The sequence below is a fragment of the Etheostoma spectabile genome, chromosome 7 (genome assembly GCF_008692095.1).
Source record: "Etheostoma spectabile isolate EspeVRDwgs_2016 chromosome 7, UIUC_Espe_1.0, whole genome shotgun sequence".
Lineage (NCBI taxonomy): Eukaryota > Metazoa > Chordata > Actinopteri > Perciformes > Percidae > Etheostoma > Etheostoma spectabile.
Window position 1 is genome coordinate 4,810,784 of NC_045739.1, and position 19,288 is coordinate 4,830,071.

Genomic DNA, 19,288 nt, shown 5'->3' on the forward strand with positions numbered 1-19,288 from the left:
AGTCTGATTGAACTTTGCTTAACTTGTTTTATGCGTTTTTCATGTCATGCAATACGATTTTACCATAGTATCACATTATTGTTATTATTATGTACAAATCCATCTTACATTACATATCTGATAAGATTATTTAGTTTAATAATTAATTTGTTAAAACTATTACAGACACCAGTTCAAGCATCCAGTCCTTGATGTGATCATGTGTTAATTCCCTATTCACCATCAACATTGCACGCATGAGAGAAGAAAGAGTAAACATGTCCTCTGTCCTCTGAACCTACCATATACAGTCTCAGTCCAGAAAGGTAGTTGTGCTGTATACAGTAGAAACATGCAAAACATATTTTATTGAAATGAAGGTAACACTGGCCAATCCCCAAACTAATGTAACAGTTTTCCTTCTCATCACAAAGTAGAGACTCTTTATGGTAAGGTTTGTGTAACATGACTTATGAATAGTGCAATAGTGGAAACGATGAATAGATGAACTGTGTCCCTAGTGCTTACTAAGTTCTAATTTTCATATTTTCTCAGACACAGTCATTGTTTTTTCTCTCCCAGCCATCATTGACTGATGAAGAGTCTAGAGAAGATAAATGATAAATGTCCTTCAAGTGTAGCTAAAATTATGGCTTTTTTCCACTGCATGGTACCTACTCGACTCGCCTCCACTCTACTCGCCTTTTTTGGTTTTCCATTACGTAAAAAAAGTCCCTGGGACCTGCTAACAGGTACATTGTATAATACCACCTCAGTCGAGGGTCCAAGCGAGCTGAGGCCATACCAAAAGGTGACGTGAAACCCTGCAGACTACTGATTGGTCGGAGGGAAACGTCACCATTCACTGCGTTATTGCTTTCTGAACCTACATTTTGTCTTGTCTGTGGCAACAGCCCCCATGCCCAGAGTCAAAAACAACACACCTTTGGCGTTCTGTGTGTGTGTTGTGTTAGGTCACGGCAGTTTCCTGCTATGACAACCAGCCACGGCTCGCCTCACGCATGTGTATTTAAAGGTTATCCACAAGTCCTTCATAGGGTATGTAGGTAATATTTATAATTTAAGATGATGATTTGTTCAAAAATACAAATACAGTATGAGTGTTATGGCTTTCTTGGTTCAGAGTTGCTGTCTCTTAAAGCCTTTGAGAGGAGATTTTGTACTGTGGGCAGTGCTTTCACTAAACATGCAGAGTGAGGCCAGAGTATTGAATTTGAAATCCAGGCCCATGTCCAAGTCTGGGTCAAAAGAATCATCATGGATGGAGATGGCATCAAGCTCAAAGTCAGTCTTCCTATTTCCTTCCTCAGCATACACATGAGGAGCATAATCACCTGGCTCCTCTCCTGGTGCCTGCAGCTAGCAAAGCATCTGCAGTATACAGCGAAGGAAAATAAGAAAAGGAAGATTGCATTTATGTTTTAACGAAACAAAATTGCCCTAGCTTTGGAGAATTGATTCATTTCTTGCCATTACCTTTTTTAGTGTACTCATGTGTCCCTGTAGCCCTTGTCGTCCCTTCTGTCTCGCCTGATCAGCCGGCCTTTCTGTTGCCATTCCTTGTCTTGTTAACCAATCAGTGTTTCCCTCCTTACACCAGTTCCCTTCCCACTTCAGCTGTGCCTTGTCCTGTGATCCCCTCCTTGTGTATTTCGTTTGTGTGCTCCTTTTGTCTGGTGTCAGTTCCTTAAAGTATTTTGTGTTGAGAAGTTCTGCAGGTTTCTAATGCTCTGTTTCCGGGTGTTCCTGGTTTTCCCCTGTTTACGGTTTTGGATTTATTGCCTGCTTGACTTGGTCTGTAAGTTATTAAATCACTGAAACTCTCTCTGCCACTTCATGTCTCCTCTTTTGTGTCTGGGTCCTAACATGTATCTCTTGACAGATGACACATCATGCTGTAGTTTGTTTACATGTGTCTGTTGCGCAGCGCTATGTCCCGTTTTGTTGCTCTTCATTGCATGCGTTGCTCTGATTGGTTGCAGGAATATCCAATTGCGTCTAAAGGCATTTTGGTCTAAACCCATTGGCATGACGCATTTTGGAAGCGGAAAAGAAATGGAGAGGTTCCACACTTATTTGCATTTGCAAATTGGTGTGGCATTGGTGTGGCATTGTCAGGCTACGGTTGTTGTGGGTCAAGCCTTTGGGAGAGCAGGCTGTAGATAACTAATTCTGCATGATATCTGGACAAACATCAACTAAGGCCATCTAATGGTTTTTAAAAACAACATGGCATTGATCTTGTACAGGTGATAGTGGGGCACGCTAGTGCATTTTTCAGTTTATTTTGACCAAATAATTATTGCAGCTTGAAGAGATATTTTGTCAGTATGTATTATCACAGATAAAATACCTTTTCCACATACACTAGGCCATCGTTTGTCTCAGGATCAGTAGGGATTCTGAAGTTGTTGTTTGCATCTTGTTGGATTTGAAACTTGGCTCTCCAGGCCGCTGTACCTTTTCTATCTTTGTCTGTAAATTGCAGACGGACACAAGAACAATTTCCTCTCCTTCTTTCACTCTCCCTGAACCCTGGGATAATCAAAAAAAAGCTTTTGTTTTAATGAAAAGAGACTGTCGAATCATAGTCATTGCCTTCTTCATGGTAATTGAAAGAAGTAATTGCTCACTGTACGTCCTGTTTTCAAGGGAAGGTGGTTATTTCTTTCTATGTGGATTATGACGGTGCAGGAACTGGCAAGCTGTATTTAATCTCCACTGTTTTACAAGAGTGTATTTCTCTGCTTTCTGATTGGTTCAAAAGAGCAATCACTGCAAAGTCATTATCAAACATATTTGACATCTCAGTCATTTATTATCTGAGAATTAGATTAGATTAGATTAGATTATACTTTATTCATCCCACAACGGGGAAATGTTGTTGTTACAGCATCAGCATTCTTTTCAATGACAGCAAAAAACAAAAACACACAAGCAAGTAAGCACACAAGAAATACAGGCAAACAATAGACAATGATTATATGGTAGACTGAGTAAGCAAAATGACCTCAAATAAAGGTACTTTAAAGTGCGGTTGCCATGATACAAGAAACAATATTGCAACGTAAGTGACGTTAAAATGAAATTGAATGTATAATTAGAGTAATGAAGCAAGAGTCGGTAGCAATTATGCCATCATGCAACAAGTCCTAAAGGAAATGGTTGCCATTTCAGAGAACGGGGCCAAGTAGAACTCTGTTGGGGGGGATCGATTGAGACTATTTGAAAATTAAATAATCTATTCTTCTCGTTGGTGTCAATCGTGCTTGTCGGTATCAGAAAAAAAAGAAACACTTTATAATAACCATCAATTAAAAAATGGTATATTCATATATCATTAAACTTTAATTAACAGTTATTTACAGTTAAAATGATAAAACAATCATATACTTAATGTTTACTTATTGATAATGTTATAATTTGTCATTAAATCATTAGTTTAATATAATAAGAAGTAGTTTCTACATTTACAAAAAAAGCGTAATTAAACTCTGAATCCCTTGTTGTAAACAAGTTGCTAATTTTTTTAAACTTTTTAACAGTACTAACACACTGTAGGCTACCGTCAACCGTTCATGATGTTGAAATGTTTTTGATCTGGTTTTTATATTATTTAGTCTACATAATGTTTTGTATGTCAGTATGACTGTTGGCGGGTGGAGAACAGTTTTTACATTTTCTTTATGTATGTAAGTACACAAGGAACTGTGAAAAATATATTAATCGGGATCTAAATTGTTGTAATCTAAATATTTCAGTTGGCACACAACACCTTCTAGAGCACTGTTGTGTAGGTCTAAAGGGATGAGATATATATTCTATCTATAATCTATAATGTTGACACACGTGACCTGTGTCTGCTCTAGTGGTTGTCATTATGATTGATCCAGAGTCAATTTGCAATACTTTTATCTGCATCTCTCTCAATTCTTGCTATTCAATAGAAAATGTACATAGTTTTTAAAAGCAATCCATCTATCTGAACGGTAACTGGTGTGTGTGTGTGGTGTGTTGTGTGTGTGTGTGTGTGTGTGTGTGTGTGTGTGTGTGTGTGTGTGTGTGTGTGTGTGGTGTGTGTGTGTGTGCATGACTACTGTAATTGGTTCATTTCTAACACTCTCTACAAGTAAAGTTTCTCATTTACCGTGCTACGGAATGTATTAAAAAGCATTATATTTATTTAAAAAGCTAGGTAAGTGCTTCACAATGGTGCAAAATAAAACAGTGATACACAGAATGGATTAATATATTTATTAATATTAAAAAAAACATTACGGCACATTTTTAAACACGTAGGTTTTCAAATTTGCCTGCTAGGCATTATTGAGACTTTGAGAATAATAATGCATCTCATTGAGATTTCATAATGTTTGCACTTATTTGTAGTTCTCCATAACCCCCAAACTATTCCAAAGCTTGTGTGCCACTTTAATGTCCTGCAGATATAACACTGTAAGGGATCAACCCCTCTGGATCTGGGCAGTTATCCCAATTAACAATTAGTTTAATTCAGGGGTTCAGGGGTTTTTCTTTCTTTACTATACTCACATACTGTATGTGTTGAATTTAGGAAAATATTTCAGCTGTCCTTTTTACTGCAGTTGTTTTACTGCCTGTAGTAGTAGAAACTGAGAGGCAACATTAGCTTTATCTGTTATAAAAACGTGCATTATTACATACAGTTAAAAAAAAAAACACCTACTAAACTAAAACTTAAACTAATCCTTTGCTTCTGTACAAAGTTGACTTTGAGTTGCTGCAAAGTATTTCATGCTCCCTTGTGTCTGTTGGTGTTCATCCGTTCTTTGTTTCTAGTTCATCCGCATAATCTAAATGTGTATTGTATGCATTGTGTATCGCCTTCCTTTGAAAAAGCATGATGTGTTGTGTAATGTGGAAATATGCTAACTGACAGTAAAGTAAGTGACAGTCTATGAAGGACATGTTTACACTGGCCAACATTCTGTGAGTACTATTTGCTCGAGGGGCTGGCAGACTGACAGTTGCGTACCTCTTAAGCTGGTTTACTATTCAGTAAGATAACAAGTATAGTAATTACATAGGTACCGTAAATCACCTGAGAACAGTAAAAATTGGCACAGTCTAATGTAAAATACAGCTCAAAATTAGTCCATTGGGACGGTGAGAATGAGTTATACTGTACCTTTCAGAAAAACAGAGAGCATGGCATGGCACATCAATTGCTTAGGATGAACTAATTTCATAATTTCCACGTTACAGCCCGCATAATACTAAACACTTTGAAATATTTTGTTTTGAAGTCACGTCCAAAACCCTTTACCAGCAGCCCTGAGGAAATCACTTCTCAAGAAAAACTGTAATTGAACACCCTGCGTGGGAGGGTCAAACCCTGTATGTCATATCAGTGAGAATGTCAACCAACAATAGACTTGGAGTTACTTGGAATCACTTTCATGCCCCCTTTTGGTTTTCATCAGACTTTATTGTGCATTTTGTTGTTTGGTGCTTGCATATTCTTTCTATTTTCTGCTGAAGCCTGACGTGCCAGAACTTTCCATGTTTTTTAGTGTGTTTATGTTGCTTTTGTTGGTGTTTTAATGCTGTCTTGCTGTAAAACAATCCTAGGCTATGTTCACATTTAGCGTGTTGAGTAGGGCGTTTTTGTAGTGGGAAAAAAAGCTGGAAGTGCTTTTATAAATCCATGGTTTTTATTCCGAAAAGTAGCAGTGAGCGTCTTTTGTTGCTATAACAACAGCTACTGCTACAGTATCCTAGCTAGAGGGCTATCTGGAGCGGTGCTAATGTTAAATAAAACAAAGCGGTGGAGCAAGCTAACAGAGACAGAGAGAATGGTGCTGCTAACGTTACAGAAATCCAAGCGGGTTCCCTGTTCAGGCAGCACACGGTCATACTATATACCTCGCTGTGCTCCGACTCCCTATTTTCTTGTTGTTGTGAAAACGACAAGTCTGGCTACTCCGGTTGTCATTGACCGGCTGACGTAGGGCGTTTTGTTTTTTAGAAAAGTTGAACTATTTTAACAACTTTAATAGCTTTAATAACTTTAAACGCTCCGAGCTGCTTGGCGGTGGCGTTTAAAACTTACTTTTATATAAACTTTACTTTTTGGAAAACAAAGTTACACCACAGGATTATAATGTAAAGCAGACGCTAGTAGTTTAAAAAAAGATGCAAAGTGTGAACATAGCCATATCCTGTACTGCAACCTGTTGGTTTTCTGGGTTATGCATGCAAATGAACCAACGTCAGAGTGTCAAATTTGAACATTGAACATTTGAACAACACACCTAAACTGCATTTACAGTCTCTACAGTACATGGATTTATCAAAAAACACGTTCTGCCACATCTGTTGACAGACTGAAGGGTGAACACTGTAACTTTTAGCAACAGCTTACAGAGCCAACCATGTGTGGTCATGTAGTTTCAGAAATTGTACATTACACAATATTAGGTAGGATTGTCACTGGTATGAAAGGCAGGGTAAGAAAACATCAACCCAAGTCAACCTGACTAAACTCTGTACCCTTCTGACACGCTGCATGACAACCTCTTTATCTAGCGCTTATCTCTTTATCTGTTTTTAACTCTCTATTCATGTGTTTTATTAGTTTTTAATGCTTATGATTTTTAACTGTTTGTACTTGTGTTTTATCTGTTTAACTGATTTCGTGTAAAGCACTTTGAATTGCCCTGTTGCTGAAATGTGCTATACAAATAAAGCTGCCTTGCCTTGCCTTGCCTAGCGTGGAAATGTAAAGGATTAAGTTATACAAGCAACTAAACATGTATGTACAAAGGCTCAGCACTAGTTGCAGCGGCATGCTATTCCCCCTTTCACACCTTCAGCTGTCCCATATAATAAAGGCCTAAAATGCCCAAAACAATTATCTTGTCCATCTGTTAAAGTATATTGTTTGGTATCATTTTGTTATACTTCTATGTCAATGTTTTCTGAAAGAATGCACGTTTAAGAGTGCAGATTCAAAAATGCACACAAGAAACAAAGCAAGAAAGGAACTATGTACTGTTGCAAGATTATTAATACCCCAACACTGTATCACCAAATCATAAACAGCAGGACTCAAACAGGTATGGTATCTCTGTTTATTATAAAAAATACCATTGTCCCAGTACTGTCGAACTGCAATAATTTTAACCAGTCAAATTTCGGCACAGGATATGTTGGTGGTAACTGTCAGAAATAAAACAACTTATATACCACAGATGAACATGCAGTTTAAAAACGTGTTTATGTTCAAAAGTTGTTTTAGTCAAGAGAAAACTCAGATTTTAGCGCGCTGTCTGGATTTACTCTGCAGAGATCTGACAAAGCGCTAGAAAGGATGGGCTGCTGAAAGCACTCACTGCGATTTGGCAGCAATCGCTCTTAAAATATCAAAGTAAAAAAAACACACCCAGTCACTGTCAAACGTAACATTTCAAAATCACCAGAGCACCAGAGGCAGTTTGTGCAGTGCCCCAATCTTCAAGCAAGCAAAATCGTCCACAAACCCCAAACCTTAAACCTCAAAAGCTATGAATCCTTGTTCCGTGGGGATGCCAACATGCAATAAACGAATATGTGAGATGTAATCCAACCATTGTCATATATCTTTTCTTCAAAGATTCAGTCAAATCCGTCCAAAATCACAATGTCAACCTCGGACCGAATAGCAACTTGCTTGATGAAAAAATCCCAGTCCAGTGGTGCTTTTTAGATCTGGATGTTCTTTTCTTGAAGTGTCTGGTGACAGATGCCTGCCAAGGTCTTGAACTTTGGATCCAAATTATTTAGAAACATCAAATCATCTCCCGGCTCGCTGCTGTGTGACAGGGTTTCCAGAGACTGGCATTGGCTGCCCTGTCCCTCGTAGACATACTCGTAGGGCACGTACACTGGGTGGTCCACATCAATCGTGTGCACTCTCTGTGGGATTGAGGAGGCATCAAAAGATTTCTGGATTACAAAATCGGAACGTTTAAAAAAATAAACAAATGTATAATAAATATACTAGAAATATAAAGCCATTCAGTCCAAATTAATAATGCTGTTCTTTTATTGCTTAAAGCCGATGCGAACAACCTTAAGTGATGTGGTTTTCATCCATGTCATTTAAACATAAGCATTACTGAAGTTTTTATTATATCCTCACTACAAAGCAACTGTTGCCTTTACATTGGGTAAATGGCTGCCTTTTATATGGAGTTTTTATCTAAAGTGCTTTACAATTTGCCTCTCATTCACACAAACAAATGCATTGTTCTGGTCTGACCATGGGAGCACTTTGGGGTTCAGTTTCCTGGGACACTTCAACATGCGGATATGAGACAAACACTCACCCTGGCGATCTGATCTGTGATCTGGTGATTTGACACTTGGCTGAGAGAGCGTTTATATCTTGATGAGCCTCCCTGTTCAGCGAGAGGTGGATTGTGAGCTCTTGTTCATAAAATATATCTTGTATGTACTGTATGCATGCATTGCTATCAGGAAGCCCTGAGAGGCAAGAGAGAACTATTGCTTTTCAGGCTCAGGCTCAGTTTTTTATCCGTCAAAATGGGTGAATTTTTTGCTATGATTCATTTAAAAAAAAAAAACATTTCCTGCAAAAAGAGGCTCTTTTTTTTCATCTGTGAATTGCATTCGCTATACTGATGTTAGGCAAAGGCGAACTCTCTTGCAAGCGGGCTAATGTCAGTATAGCTAACACTAACAGCAGATTACCTCTGATGAAAATACTTTTCTAGAGAAAAAGATGCCATTAACGCTGTCTAACTTGCTAACACAGAGTAAATGTACTTTGGGTTTAAAGTGCATGGATAAATTAAAACACACATGGAAGAAAACATAAAAGTTTCCTATTCTATTAACCCTTGTGTTGTCCTTGGGTCCAAGTTGACCCCTTTTTAAAGGTTTTTATATCAGAAACATGGGTTTCTTACAACCATATTACCCAAAATAACATGGATGCATGCACGTTGCACAGAAGCCATACAACATTCTTTGCCGTTACAATTGATGATTACCATAATTCAATTTGGGGTGTTTTATTCAATTGCATAGCATTTGAAAAAAACAAATAATTGAAATGGTTTCAAAACACATTGCGACAAACTCTGACAGATACCAGTCTGTGATTCAGTCAACATCCTCGGATCTAAACAATTATTCAAAACAATTCATGATTTCTGCTTTTTTCTAATTCAAAAATTAGGTATTTCATATAAATTAGGTTTACTGACCATGAAAAAAAAAAAAAGAGCATTGAGAAAAGTGACAAAAAACATTTTTGAAAAGTGTCAAGAACAATTCATTTTCAAATTTTGACCCAGAAGGACAACAAATTCCTGGTGGACCCAAGGACAACACAAGGGTAAAGAACAGGACAAAGAAGGGGTAGTCTTTACTTCAGTCTCTACTGGCCGAAATTAGCATTACAACAAACATAGAAAGTCATTTTTTGAAAAATGAGCCTGAAAAAAAAAGATGTCTTGTTTGCCTGTTAGGGCTTCCACAGTTTCCCACTACTTAATTAACATATTGTGTATGCATTAGAAAGTGCATACAATGAAAAGTGAAAGATTAAAACATGCTAATTCAATGAAGAGCCCTACTTACCTGGTAGGTGTTTGACCTGTTTGCCCATGTAGAGTACTGAAATTAATAAAATAAAAAGATTAAGTATTGTATTTGTGGGTTTAAAAAAAACATAGATAGCGCTTGGAAAAAGCATCCTAGAAAGGTTTTTGAGTTGTAATTTATATGAGGGCAGACTGGATGATAGAAACACATCTGAGTTCAACGCAATAAAATACAACAGAACGTCTGTTATATATTTAAAAATGCTGTTTAATTTGCTGCTGCATTTATGCTGTGCAATAAAATAAAATAAAAATAGACATCAAACTACATAATACATAATAAAGAAATACAACTAAACAAGTGCTATATTTTTTTATATAGTATACAATAACAAAGACATACAGTATGTAAAGGTCTTCCAAAACCTCTTTTTCATGTCTTTCTGTAAAGGATTTAGGACATCTGTTTTTGAGATATCATATGAACTACTGGAAAATTGGCAGATAGAAACAAAAAGACTAACCCTCAAACAAATGGGAATGGGGGGAAAACCTGCATACACTCAGTTTGTGCGAAACACAGACTGTAGAAAACAGGTGTTGCTCATGTGGTTGCAGACGCTCTACAAAGTATCAGAGCAATGTGATGAAAGGCAATAATAACACGATCACCAGGAAACACGGCAATGAGGGCACTCACCATGGTCTGCCCTCCTCCCTGGCTTCTGAGAGTGTGTCTGTGAGCCTGCATGCCCATTGACGTCATGGTATTGTTCTTTTGCTGGGGATGTGCAATAAAGTTAATTAGTAAGGTACCAACTAGATTACCAGGTCGTGTGTGCATGCACCACTGAACACTATAATGTTCACTGTAATCATTTTTTTTAACCAGTCCTGTGGCTGGAGGCATTACTTTAAATTATTGTAATCATTTGTATTGTGAAATTAGAAACACACGAATGAGGCTATTGAAAGAGCTGTTACTCACGGCAGTGAGCCCGTAGGTGTTGTACGTAAACCTGTCCAGGGCCATTCCTTGAGCAGCCTGAGACATCTAGTTGATAATAATAACTATTTAGTTAAGCAAAGCAAATTAATGAAGCAAGCAGAGGCAAGTGGAAATGGCATTCTATTTTTCTCTGTGGCATAACAAAGCCTTTTTTATGTTTGAAAAAGGAAATGCAGCCCTGGAAAAAGGAAAGCCGTAGGTTCATAAATCCTGTACAGTAATGCTAAATAACCAAATAATAATGAGTTACATCACTTACATTACAGTCAAATAATTTCTTGCACTAATGCCTCTCCTGGCCTACCACCAATGTGTACCTCATATTTTAAAGATTCTGTAGTGTTTGGCAGTTAACTGCAGTACATGTGATCAGTACATCCAAAATATATCAAGCAATCCAAGATGTCTTCTTCCAGCGTCATGCTACTGTTTTTAGATATGTGTTGCACAATGTTGCACGCACCCTGTAATTCATAACATAACTGTGTCAACAGCTTGCATTTTACTTCACATAGCTGTCTAGCTGTCATTGCCTTGGTTAGAAACACAATAAAGTAACAAAGCAATCAAATTGTAGCTGTCATCCATTTTTCAGCAGGATTAGTAGCCACGTTTTTCTTTATGTGGCAACTTGGTTTCTGTATTGAGGCGTTTAGACCGTTGCCTTTTATATAACTTAAACCTGAACTCAAATGTTTCTGTGTTATCTGTTGGCCAAATTCTGCTTTATCATGAACAATGCACAAGTTGCAGGAGCTGATGGGATAACAATTCACAGGATCTGTAACTCATTCAGGTAACAAATAAAATTGATTGATCAATAGAAATTGCACCCGCACACTGACTGGGTGAGAGGTGGAGTACCTGCATGCTGCCAGTTTTCAGGCCATCTGTCACAGCCACACTGTTTCTGTTTGTCAAAAGCAGAGTGGGCTCAGCCTGGCACAGAAGAGAGAGAAAACATAGGTTAGATCCCTCCATAAAATTGGGTGTGATTGGTGGAGTAATATAGCCTACATATTAGTCTAGCAATGCTAGACCTTCCTCCACATGGTGTCATATATGTGCCTCATTCCTGAGAGAGTAATTGTATGTTTTGAGCACAGAGAACTATATTTTGCATTCACATAAAATTTACATTTTGAACAGAAATGAACACTTTTTGTGCTCAATAAAGGTATTTGTGTTGAGCTGTTTTGGCTGATGCATTGTTTTAAATTAAATATTAAATTAATTAAAATTAATTAAATTAACTAATTTTAAATATTGTTTTTGCTGTTATTGAAGAAAATGCTGCTGCTCTAACAAAATTTCCCTGTTGTGGGATGAATAAAGTATAATTTAATCTAATCTAAATAAATCAGGTTTTAAATCATTAATTTGATTGAGGTGTTTTATTGAAGACTGTTTCCCTGTCTAATTGGAGACAAACAGCCAATCAGAATTGACCCTTAATTCTCTGATTGGTTGGTTTCGTGGCACACTTTTAACGCTAGGAAGTGTCAAAAGTTGAGCGTGCACAGAGGGAAGAGCCTGAGAGCGAGGCAGACTTGGCCAAGCACAGAGAAGGGGTTTTGAGAGGGCACAAAAGTAAGCTGCATGAGGGGGCTTATTATTGCACGCTAATATGGATAATTGCAAACATGCAAATACATTTATTTAGCATGGAATAGGTTTTTGTTTGCTCAAACAAAATTATTTTGTGCAAGTGTTAATTCCTGTCCAAAACGGAATTGCCATGTGCATGCAAAATTTAGTTTCAAATGTGGCACATGTATATCGCCATACTGCGGAGGAAGGTCTGGCTAGTCCACGCAGCATTACGGCATGAGCAAAAACCTTACTCTGGTTTATTTGCAATTTTATAAACCAATCACAATCTTCATGGGCGGCGCTAGGCCCCGATGCCGCTGCAATATAGCCTCGGGAAGGAACTTGTTTAGGTGCAACGTGTTTATGTTCAAAAGTTGTTTCAGTCGTGCAAGAGAAAACTCAGATTCTAGCGAGCTGTCTGGATTTACCCTGCAGAGATCTGAATTAACCCTCATAAATCGATTTAAAATTAAAATTCCAACACAAAGAAAGTGGAAAGTAACGAACATCCGGTCGAAAAGAGTAAAATTTCCAGCGGCACCAGAGCAATCCCGGAAGTGGAGCGACGTGGATATAGACTGCATACTTAATTACATCTTACGCCCTTTAATATGCACAGACGCATCACAACCAACACACCTTGCATGCGGAGCCCCCTGCTTCTTGGTTGTACTTGATGAGGGTCTGTTTGCCCTCATCCTCCACCATGGGCATGTGCTTCGTCTTATCTCCACACTGACAGATAAAGAGGAGGAGCAGTACTGCGGACACACACAAAGAAATTACACTTGGGAATGCAACATGTAATTTCTGTTCTCAAACTGTCACATAATTGCCACAGGCAACAGTGGCCTAAATTAATCAGCAAGATAAAGCTGGGGAGCGGCAGTGAAAGAGAAGCTTTTGCGCCTTTCTCATTTCCACCCTTGATGTGCCCAAACTGCTCCTGTAAAGCTGCTCACTGGCCAACAGACAGAACTGTGGGAGCTTCCAGGTGTGAATGTGTAGAACTGTGAGACTGTGCTCAGGGAAAAAAAGGGAGCCTTGCTCTCTGCCGAACTTTCTTGGCCAAATACATGTTTCAAAAAAACATAAATCTGTGGCTTTAAATGATAGGTCATGTACAGGAGTGTCACTAACATGCATAGATAAAATAAGTTAGGACAGGCGTAGTAGTTACGCCTGCACACCAACTTCAATCCAGAAATTTAGTTTTACCAATAAAGACTAAACCATGAGGATAGAAATATTTTGATCCTAAGGAGCTCTAAGAAATGTGAAAAAAATCTTGTAATGGTTAAATCAGTTTGATTGGTTTGTTTTATTAATATTTACATAGTATTATATTAAATCCTCACATCCCTCGCCCCTCTATTAGTTAAATGATTGACTGATCTGAGTATGAGCTAAAAATCTTGATCAATTTTATTTTCTTAGAGAAATGGATTTGCATCTAATTAACTTGCTACTAAAAAGAGGCGCTGCAAGTTTATGGAGCATGAGTTTTATGGTTTTGTTAATGTTGCCACGGATTGCCGTACTCACACAAAAACAATAGGAGTCCTAGAAAGAGCAGTCCGATGCCAGCTGGCCCAAGGCTGGATGAAGACGGCACTTTTCTACGACAAACATCTGCCTCTCCGCAGTCACACACTACCACGTTCAAAATTTCACGTCCAGTCGAGCTCTGTTGGTCTTTAATCTCCAGGGGCACTGAGTAGTTACCATAAGCAAGGGTCGTCAGGCTAACCAGCCCACCTTCCTTACCTGGGGAAGGAAAGGGAGGTGTAAAGTGGCTCTTTGATATCAACAGCTTTGTATTTTTTGTAAGCAGTGTTTGCAGATATGTACCAACCAAAGGAAGGGTCTAGTTTCCATCGCTGCGTCAGAGTTTTGTCATCACCCCCCAGGGAAAAGGTGAAGGGTGCACTGAAAGGATTGGCGTCTGTGTCGTTGGCAGACACCATGACCTTGTTGTCCTTGTTTCCACACATAATGACCCTATTACTGACCAGCTTGGGCACATTGTCATTGATATCCCCGAGGTGGACCAGGACAGTGCATGTACCTGTGGCTGGAGGCTCACCTTGGTAACCAAAGCAAAACAAAACATTTTTTTATTAATTTACCTATGGACAAAATGATCTAGCTTGTGTATGATTAGAAAACACAGTAGGGCTCCTTCATACCATTATCTACAGCACCGATGATTATTTTGTAAATGCCTTTGTCATCAACAAAAGGTGACTCTCTGTCCATCTTCTTAGTTGTTGTGATTTTTCCTGTTTTCTCATCAATGGTCACCCAGCCAGCTGGATCTTTTATGATGATATGCCTTTTCAAAGGAGGAGAACGTGTTACCTGAAAGCACTGAATTGCAGCTGCTGGAAACGTGGAACGTGTAAAATGTGTGGCTTTGTTGTGTGCCACAATCAAAATAGCAGAGGTACTGCATAACTACAAGTTGAAGTAACTATTTATTTTATACAGTATGCCAGTTAATGTATTACATAATTTCCAATAAGAAGTTTCATGTTACATTTGTGATTAGGGCCCCGACCAATCCATCGGTTGGGTAATTGCTGGTCTGTACAGTGCGGGTGTAAAGCCTGACATGCACCTGATGTCAGACATTATACTCCCCTTCCACCATCTCCGCTATCTATTTTGTAAGGGCACTGTCAATGCATCCAGGGTTGAGCACCACCTGAGATGATTGTGATTGGTTTAAAGAAATAAAAATAACCCAGAGCACTTTTTCCCCCTATTCGTGAATGTTAATTTGTGCAACCAGACCATACTTCTGGCAATGCGAGACTGGGTTCTTGCAGACTGATCAAGATTGGGATATGGATATTTGCTGGCCAATACTGAACTGGCAGTGTCACAATGCCAAAGATATGTTTAGAAACATAATGTCACTGTTACAGAATTTGTCATCTGAGAGCCCTGAGAATTTTAGTTTTTCAATGATAAAAAGTTCCCCTCATTCCACATTTTGGTCAAAATTCTTTGACAACCAAATTGATCAAAGTGTTTGGTTATGATATGCACGTGTGTTAAAAAAACAACAGTTATTGGACAATAGATTGAGTTTTTCTTTTTAACTCGGCAACAGCCTGAAAAATCCAGCATAGTTCGGTCTCTATTCACAATGTGGCAATGAGTGCAGCGAGCAGCAGCAGTCCTACAGCGTGTAGACACCAACCTGATTTCGGTGGAGTCATCATCTTTCACTTTTGGCGTGAACAGCACCTTTCCCGGCGCCTCCTCTTCTTTCTGGTACACATCAACTGAAGCTTTCTCATAGTAAGGTGGGTCATTGACATCTATCACTTTAATTGTGATGTTTGCTCTATCTGGAGGTGGGCGGGCATGACCAGGTGATTTAGATTTACAAACAAATAAAGGTTCCTCATTCTCTACTCCAACCACCAGGGTAGTATTAGTTGTCGTCTCGTAATCCTTGGCCTGGGAAAAAACACACACAAGTAATGTCAGTACTGGTGCAGCTTCTGTTTATGAAAAGAAAGAAAACTGTGTTGGACTTTAATGGTCTCAAAAAAGCAGAATTACCTTGATGACGCTCAGAATGCCCTCATTAGTTGCGGGGTCAGTTTCAATTTTGTAGTTCCCTTCCTGATTCCCTTCAATGAAGAAGTATTTGGCACGCCAGCCTGGAGTTTTAGGCGTGTCTTTGTCGTCCACCATAATTCTCAAAATATCGTCCTTGATGGTTGATTCTAACACTTTACCTTGGTACTGGAAAGGCATAACAGTTTCATCTCTAACATCATACATCACACAAAAAAGCTATTTCATCAATACTACTACTACTACTACTACTACTAATAATAATAATAATAATAGTAAAAAATCAGTGCCTTTTTCTCCTTGAATGTCGGTGGATGAGTGTTTGAGTCAACAACATTGAGAGTAACAACAGCAGTAGAGGAAAGGGGCGGGTTTCCATGATCTTTTGCTTCAACAGTAACTTTATATGTCTTTTCTTTCTGAAAACATAAAAAAGATGATATTTTAGATGATACATTGACAAGTCAGTATGGGTGTATGTGGTATGCCTGTCGCTGTAAGTCACCGAGACTCACATCGTAGTCAAAACATCCCGTAAAGGTGAGCTGGGCCATTCCGTCACTAATCACCTCCAAACCAATCTTGGGCTCGGCTGGGGTCTGTTTGACCAATCTGATGGTGATTTTTGAGTTAGGTGTGTTCGTCTGATCTCTGTCCGAGGCCTTCAGCTGCACTGGCAAGAACCCTTCAAGAAGTCAAGGAAAGGAAGCAAATGAGAGTGAATGTGTGATAGAAAAGTAGGAAGTGGGGAAATGGGAGAGAAAGTGCACAGTACATAAGAGACAGAGTGAAAGATGCACCTTAGGTTTGATACATTTCCGTTTAACCCCCTAGACATTGTGAGAACTCACTATTCATTGTTTTCATTTGTCAGTTGGCAGAAAATGTGCACACTTATGCAACTGTATACTCACCCTCTTCAGAGTTTTCCTTCACATCCACATTCGTAGGAAGGTCGAAAAATGTTGGCGCGTTGTCATTGATATCCTTTACTTGTACATCAAAAGCTAGTTTCTCGTCTATTGCAGTGTGCGACGCTTTGCTTAATATATCAAACGAGATCTGTGGGTAGAGGTACTCATGTTAAATGATTGTCAGTGGTTAAAAATCTGCATCATCAATGGGTTTGGTAATGCAGTATTAGCTCACTTTGAAGAAATCAGTTGTCTCTCTGTCGATAGCTCTGTGGACAAAGACGTCTCCGGTGTTTTCATTGATTGAGAACACCGACGAGTCGGTGTCACTCGTTACGTGGATCTGGTAGATTTGCCCCTCCTCATTTGTCTTGTCATTATACATCTGGTGCCAAGACACAAACCGTTGAGCTGTTATTGTTTGAATGTTTGACCAAGCCAGGATTTTGAGCTGCCACACTGATTGGTAATTTATTTTCCAAAATGATATTCTCACCGTTGTAATTTTTTTGGGGAATGGCCCTTTATCTTCCTCTACAATTTCAATTGTAGACAAAACCCACCTTCTTTTGGAACGCACCAAAAGCTCCTGTTAAAACAGAATGTAGATCATGCATACTATTGTTGTTACTTTCATTTTGAATCCAAACATTTTGATTTGCATTTCCAAGCATGAATCAGTTACCCGCTTGGCACGGCTGATGTCTTGTTGAGACTCCGCGAGGGCTGTTAATGCAACCTACAACAGAAAAACAGCTTTTAAACAGGGTCCCAACAAACCTCCATTTTCTACACCCACTCATCTGGTTTCATGGAGAGAAATCCAGCATGCATTTGGGGCAAGAGGTGGGGAACACACCCTGTCAGGTTGCTCCTCCATCTAATTGGAAACACACTTAGAAACACACTTCACCTGTACAACATAGAGCTTCCCATTTATCCAACCTGTGTGTTTTATTTACTTATTTAAAAATTTTTATCAATTACTTTTAATTTGTCTTAGAGCAGGAGTGCATCACGTAGGCTATGGCACATAATCACAGTAATAGCAATGAGAAAATAACACTGATTTAGATTTTCATCAGTCTTTATTTTAACAATACAAATCAATTTGGCACCAGGAAGAAACTATTCATTTGAAAGAACAGCCAAGTATTCGTGAACTTAACTTCTTCATAACCAAGTACTTAAAAAGGAAGGTATATGTAGGTAGAGATTCCGTGCTGTACAAGTAATCACAAGCTTTCAAAACAAATAGTTTGTGCTAAAAATAACCAAGCATTCACTTTGTTTTCAAATGTTAAAACAGCATGATGCGTAGTTATAACTGTAGAATTTCATGCCTACCAACAGAAGCAGGGAAATGTTCTTCATCTTGGTCCACTCGGCGTGATATCCTCTGTAGGAGTACTCCAAAAAGTCAAAGGTAGCTTGTGTAAGAGTGCACGGAAGACAGCCCACAATGCCTGCAGGCAGCAGGCTGATTGACTTTGCAGTTAACAAAGAACTTGTTCAGTCGTGCAGTCATGTGATCTGTAAAATGCAGTCAGTTTACATACTATTTGTCTGTTGGACAAGGCAAGTAGGAGCTGCGCTTTATTTATACTTATCTGTGCATTCTCATGATTTTGTAAAATATATTTTGCGAGAGAGTGTTTTGGTTCATACGATAATGTGGACTTTCTGGCTGTGCTGAGAAACAGCTCGGCTCAGGTGTACTTCCCTCCAGCTCTATAGCTCAAGTTACCATGTCTTATTTATGTCTGGCCTGCATCACATGCAAATGTACTTCAATTTCATAGGTCCTTTGAGTTTTAGGTAAAGTGACTGAAATGTCAGTTTAAACAACGCTGGTACAGTACACGTCACTCTTGCACTCATTGAACCAGCTGGTATCGTTTGTTCTTTTCCACATGTATATTCCCATACACATACTACCAAAGGGCCATTTGGTCTAGATGTGTCTGCATTTGTTTTTTCTTGTGCGGCCTAATGGCACATCACTTGTCAATCAAAGGAATACATTATACACAACCCAATAACGAGGATATGAATGCGACCAGCGCACAAAAGGCAACATTAATTGTAAGATTTTGGAGTCTCTCCATGTGTGAACATGTGAACAATCTATACACGGCTAGTGTTCCTTCATGTGAGGCTTATTCTGTCATGTTTTAGTATGTCTGGCAGATGGTAAACATCCTGATCTGACGTAGGGCATGTTTGACAGTTTTACAGGTGGGTTTTCAGAAACATCCGGAAAGAGTTCTTGTAGTCCACCTCCTTGCATTTATGAAGCGTTCATGCATGACTAAACAAAGCTAAATACCCCCCACAAATGATACTAAAACAGGCTTAGCTAGTCGGTTTCATGACAGTGTGGGAAGACAATAAAATTTAATATCCTATGAATGCAACAGCGGTTGTAATCATCAACAAAACTATTTGTTTTGTCACGCAATGAGATGTCATTAGCAACTGTGCGTGTTAATCCTGCAAGCAATGTTTATTGCAGAATTGTTGTTTTGTTTTGTTGTTGTATTGTCACTTCTGAAGAAAGCCTTATTCAAGTGCCATTATTGTAGTAT

The 19,288-nt window shown here is 38.8% G+C and overlaps 1 protein-coding gene and 1 long non-coding RNA gene across 2 annotated transcripts; both read right to left on the reverse strand.

The window, feature by feature from the left end:
- Positions 1-391: 391 nt before the first annotated feature.
- LOC116692228 (uncharacterized) lies at positions 392-1,837 on the reverse strand. Its single transcript, XR_004332662.1, has 2 exons — positions 1,477-1,837; positions 392-1,371 (listed from the first exon to the last, which is right to left on the reverse strand). It is a non-coding gene; the product is annotated as an uncharacterized LOC116692228 (long non-coding RNA).
- Positions 1,838-6,124: 4,287 nt separating this feature from the next.
- cdh26.1 (cadherin 26, tandem duplicate 1) lies at positions 6,125-18,255 on the reverse strand. Its single transcript, XM_032520329.1, has 19 exons — positions 18,048-18,255; positions 17,386-17,439; positions 17,197-17,289; positions 16,936-17,085; positions 16,701-16,848; positions 16,302-16,471; positions 16,077-16,205; positions 15,769-15,954; positions 15,401-15,663; positions 14,382-14,527; positions 14,048-14,278; positions 13,738-13,959; positions 12,832-12,953; positions 11,464-11,538; positions 10,579-10,644; positions 10,291-10,371; positions 9,628-9,663; positions 8,349-8,420; positions 6,125-7,935 (listed from the first exon to the last, which is right to left on the reverse strand). The coding sequence occupies exons 1-19, from the start codon at positions 18,072-18,074 to the stop codon at positions 7,723-7,725; spliced, it is 2,484 nt and encodes an 827-aa protein (XP_032376220.1). The 5' UTR covers positions 18,075-18,255; the 3' UTR covers positions 6,125-7,722.
- Between the last annotated feature and the right edge of the window lie 1,033 nt (positions 18,256-19,288).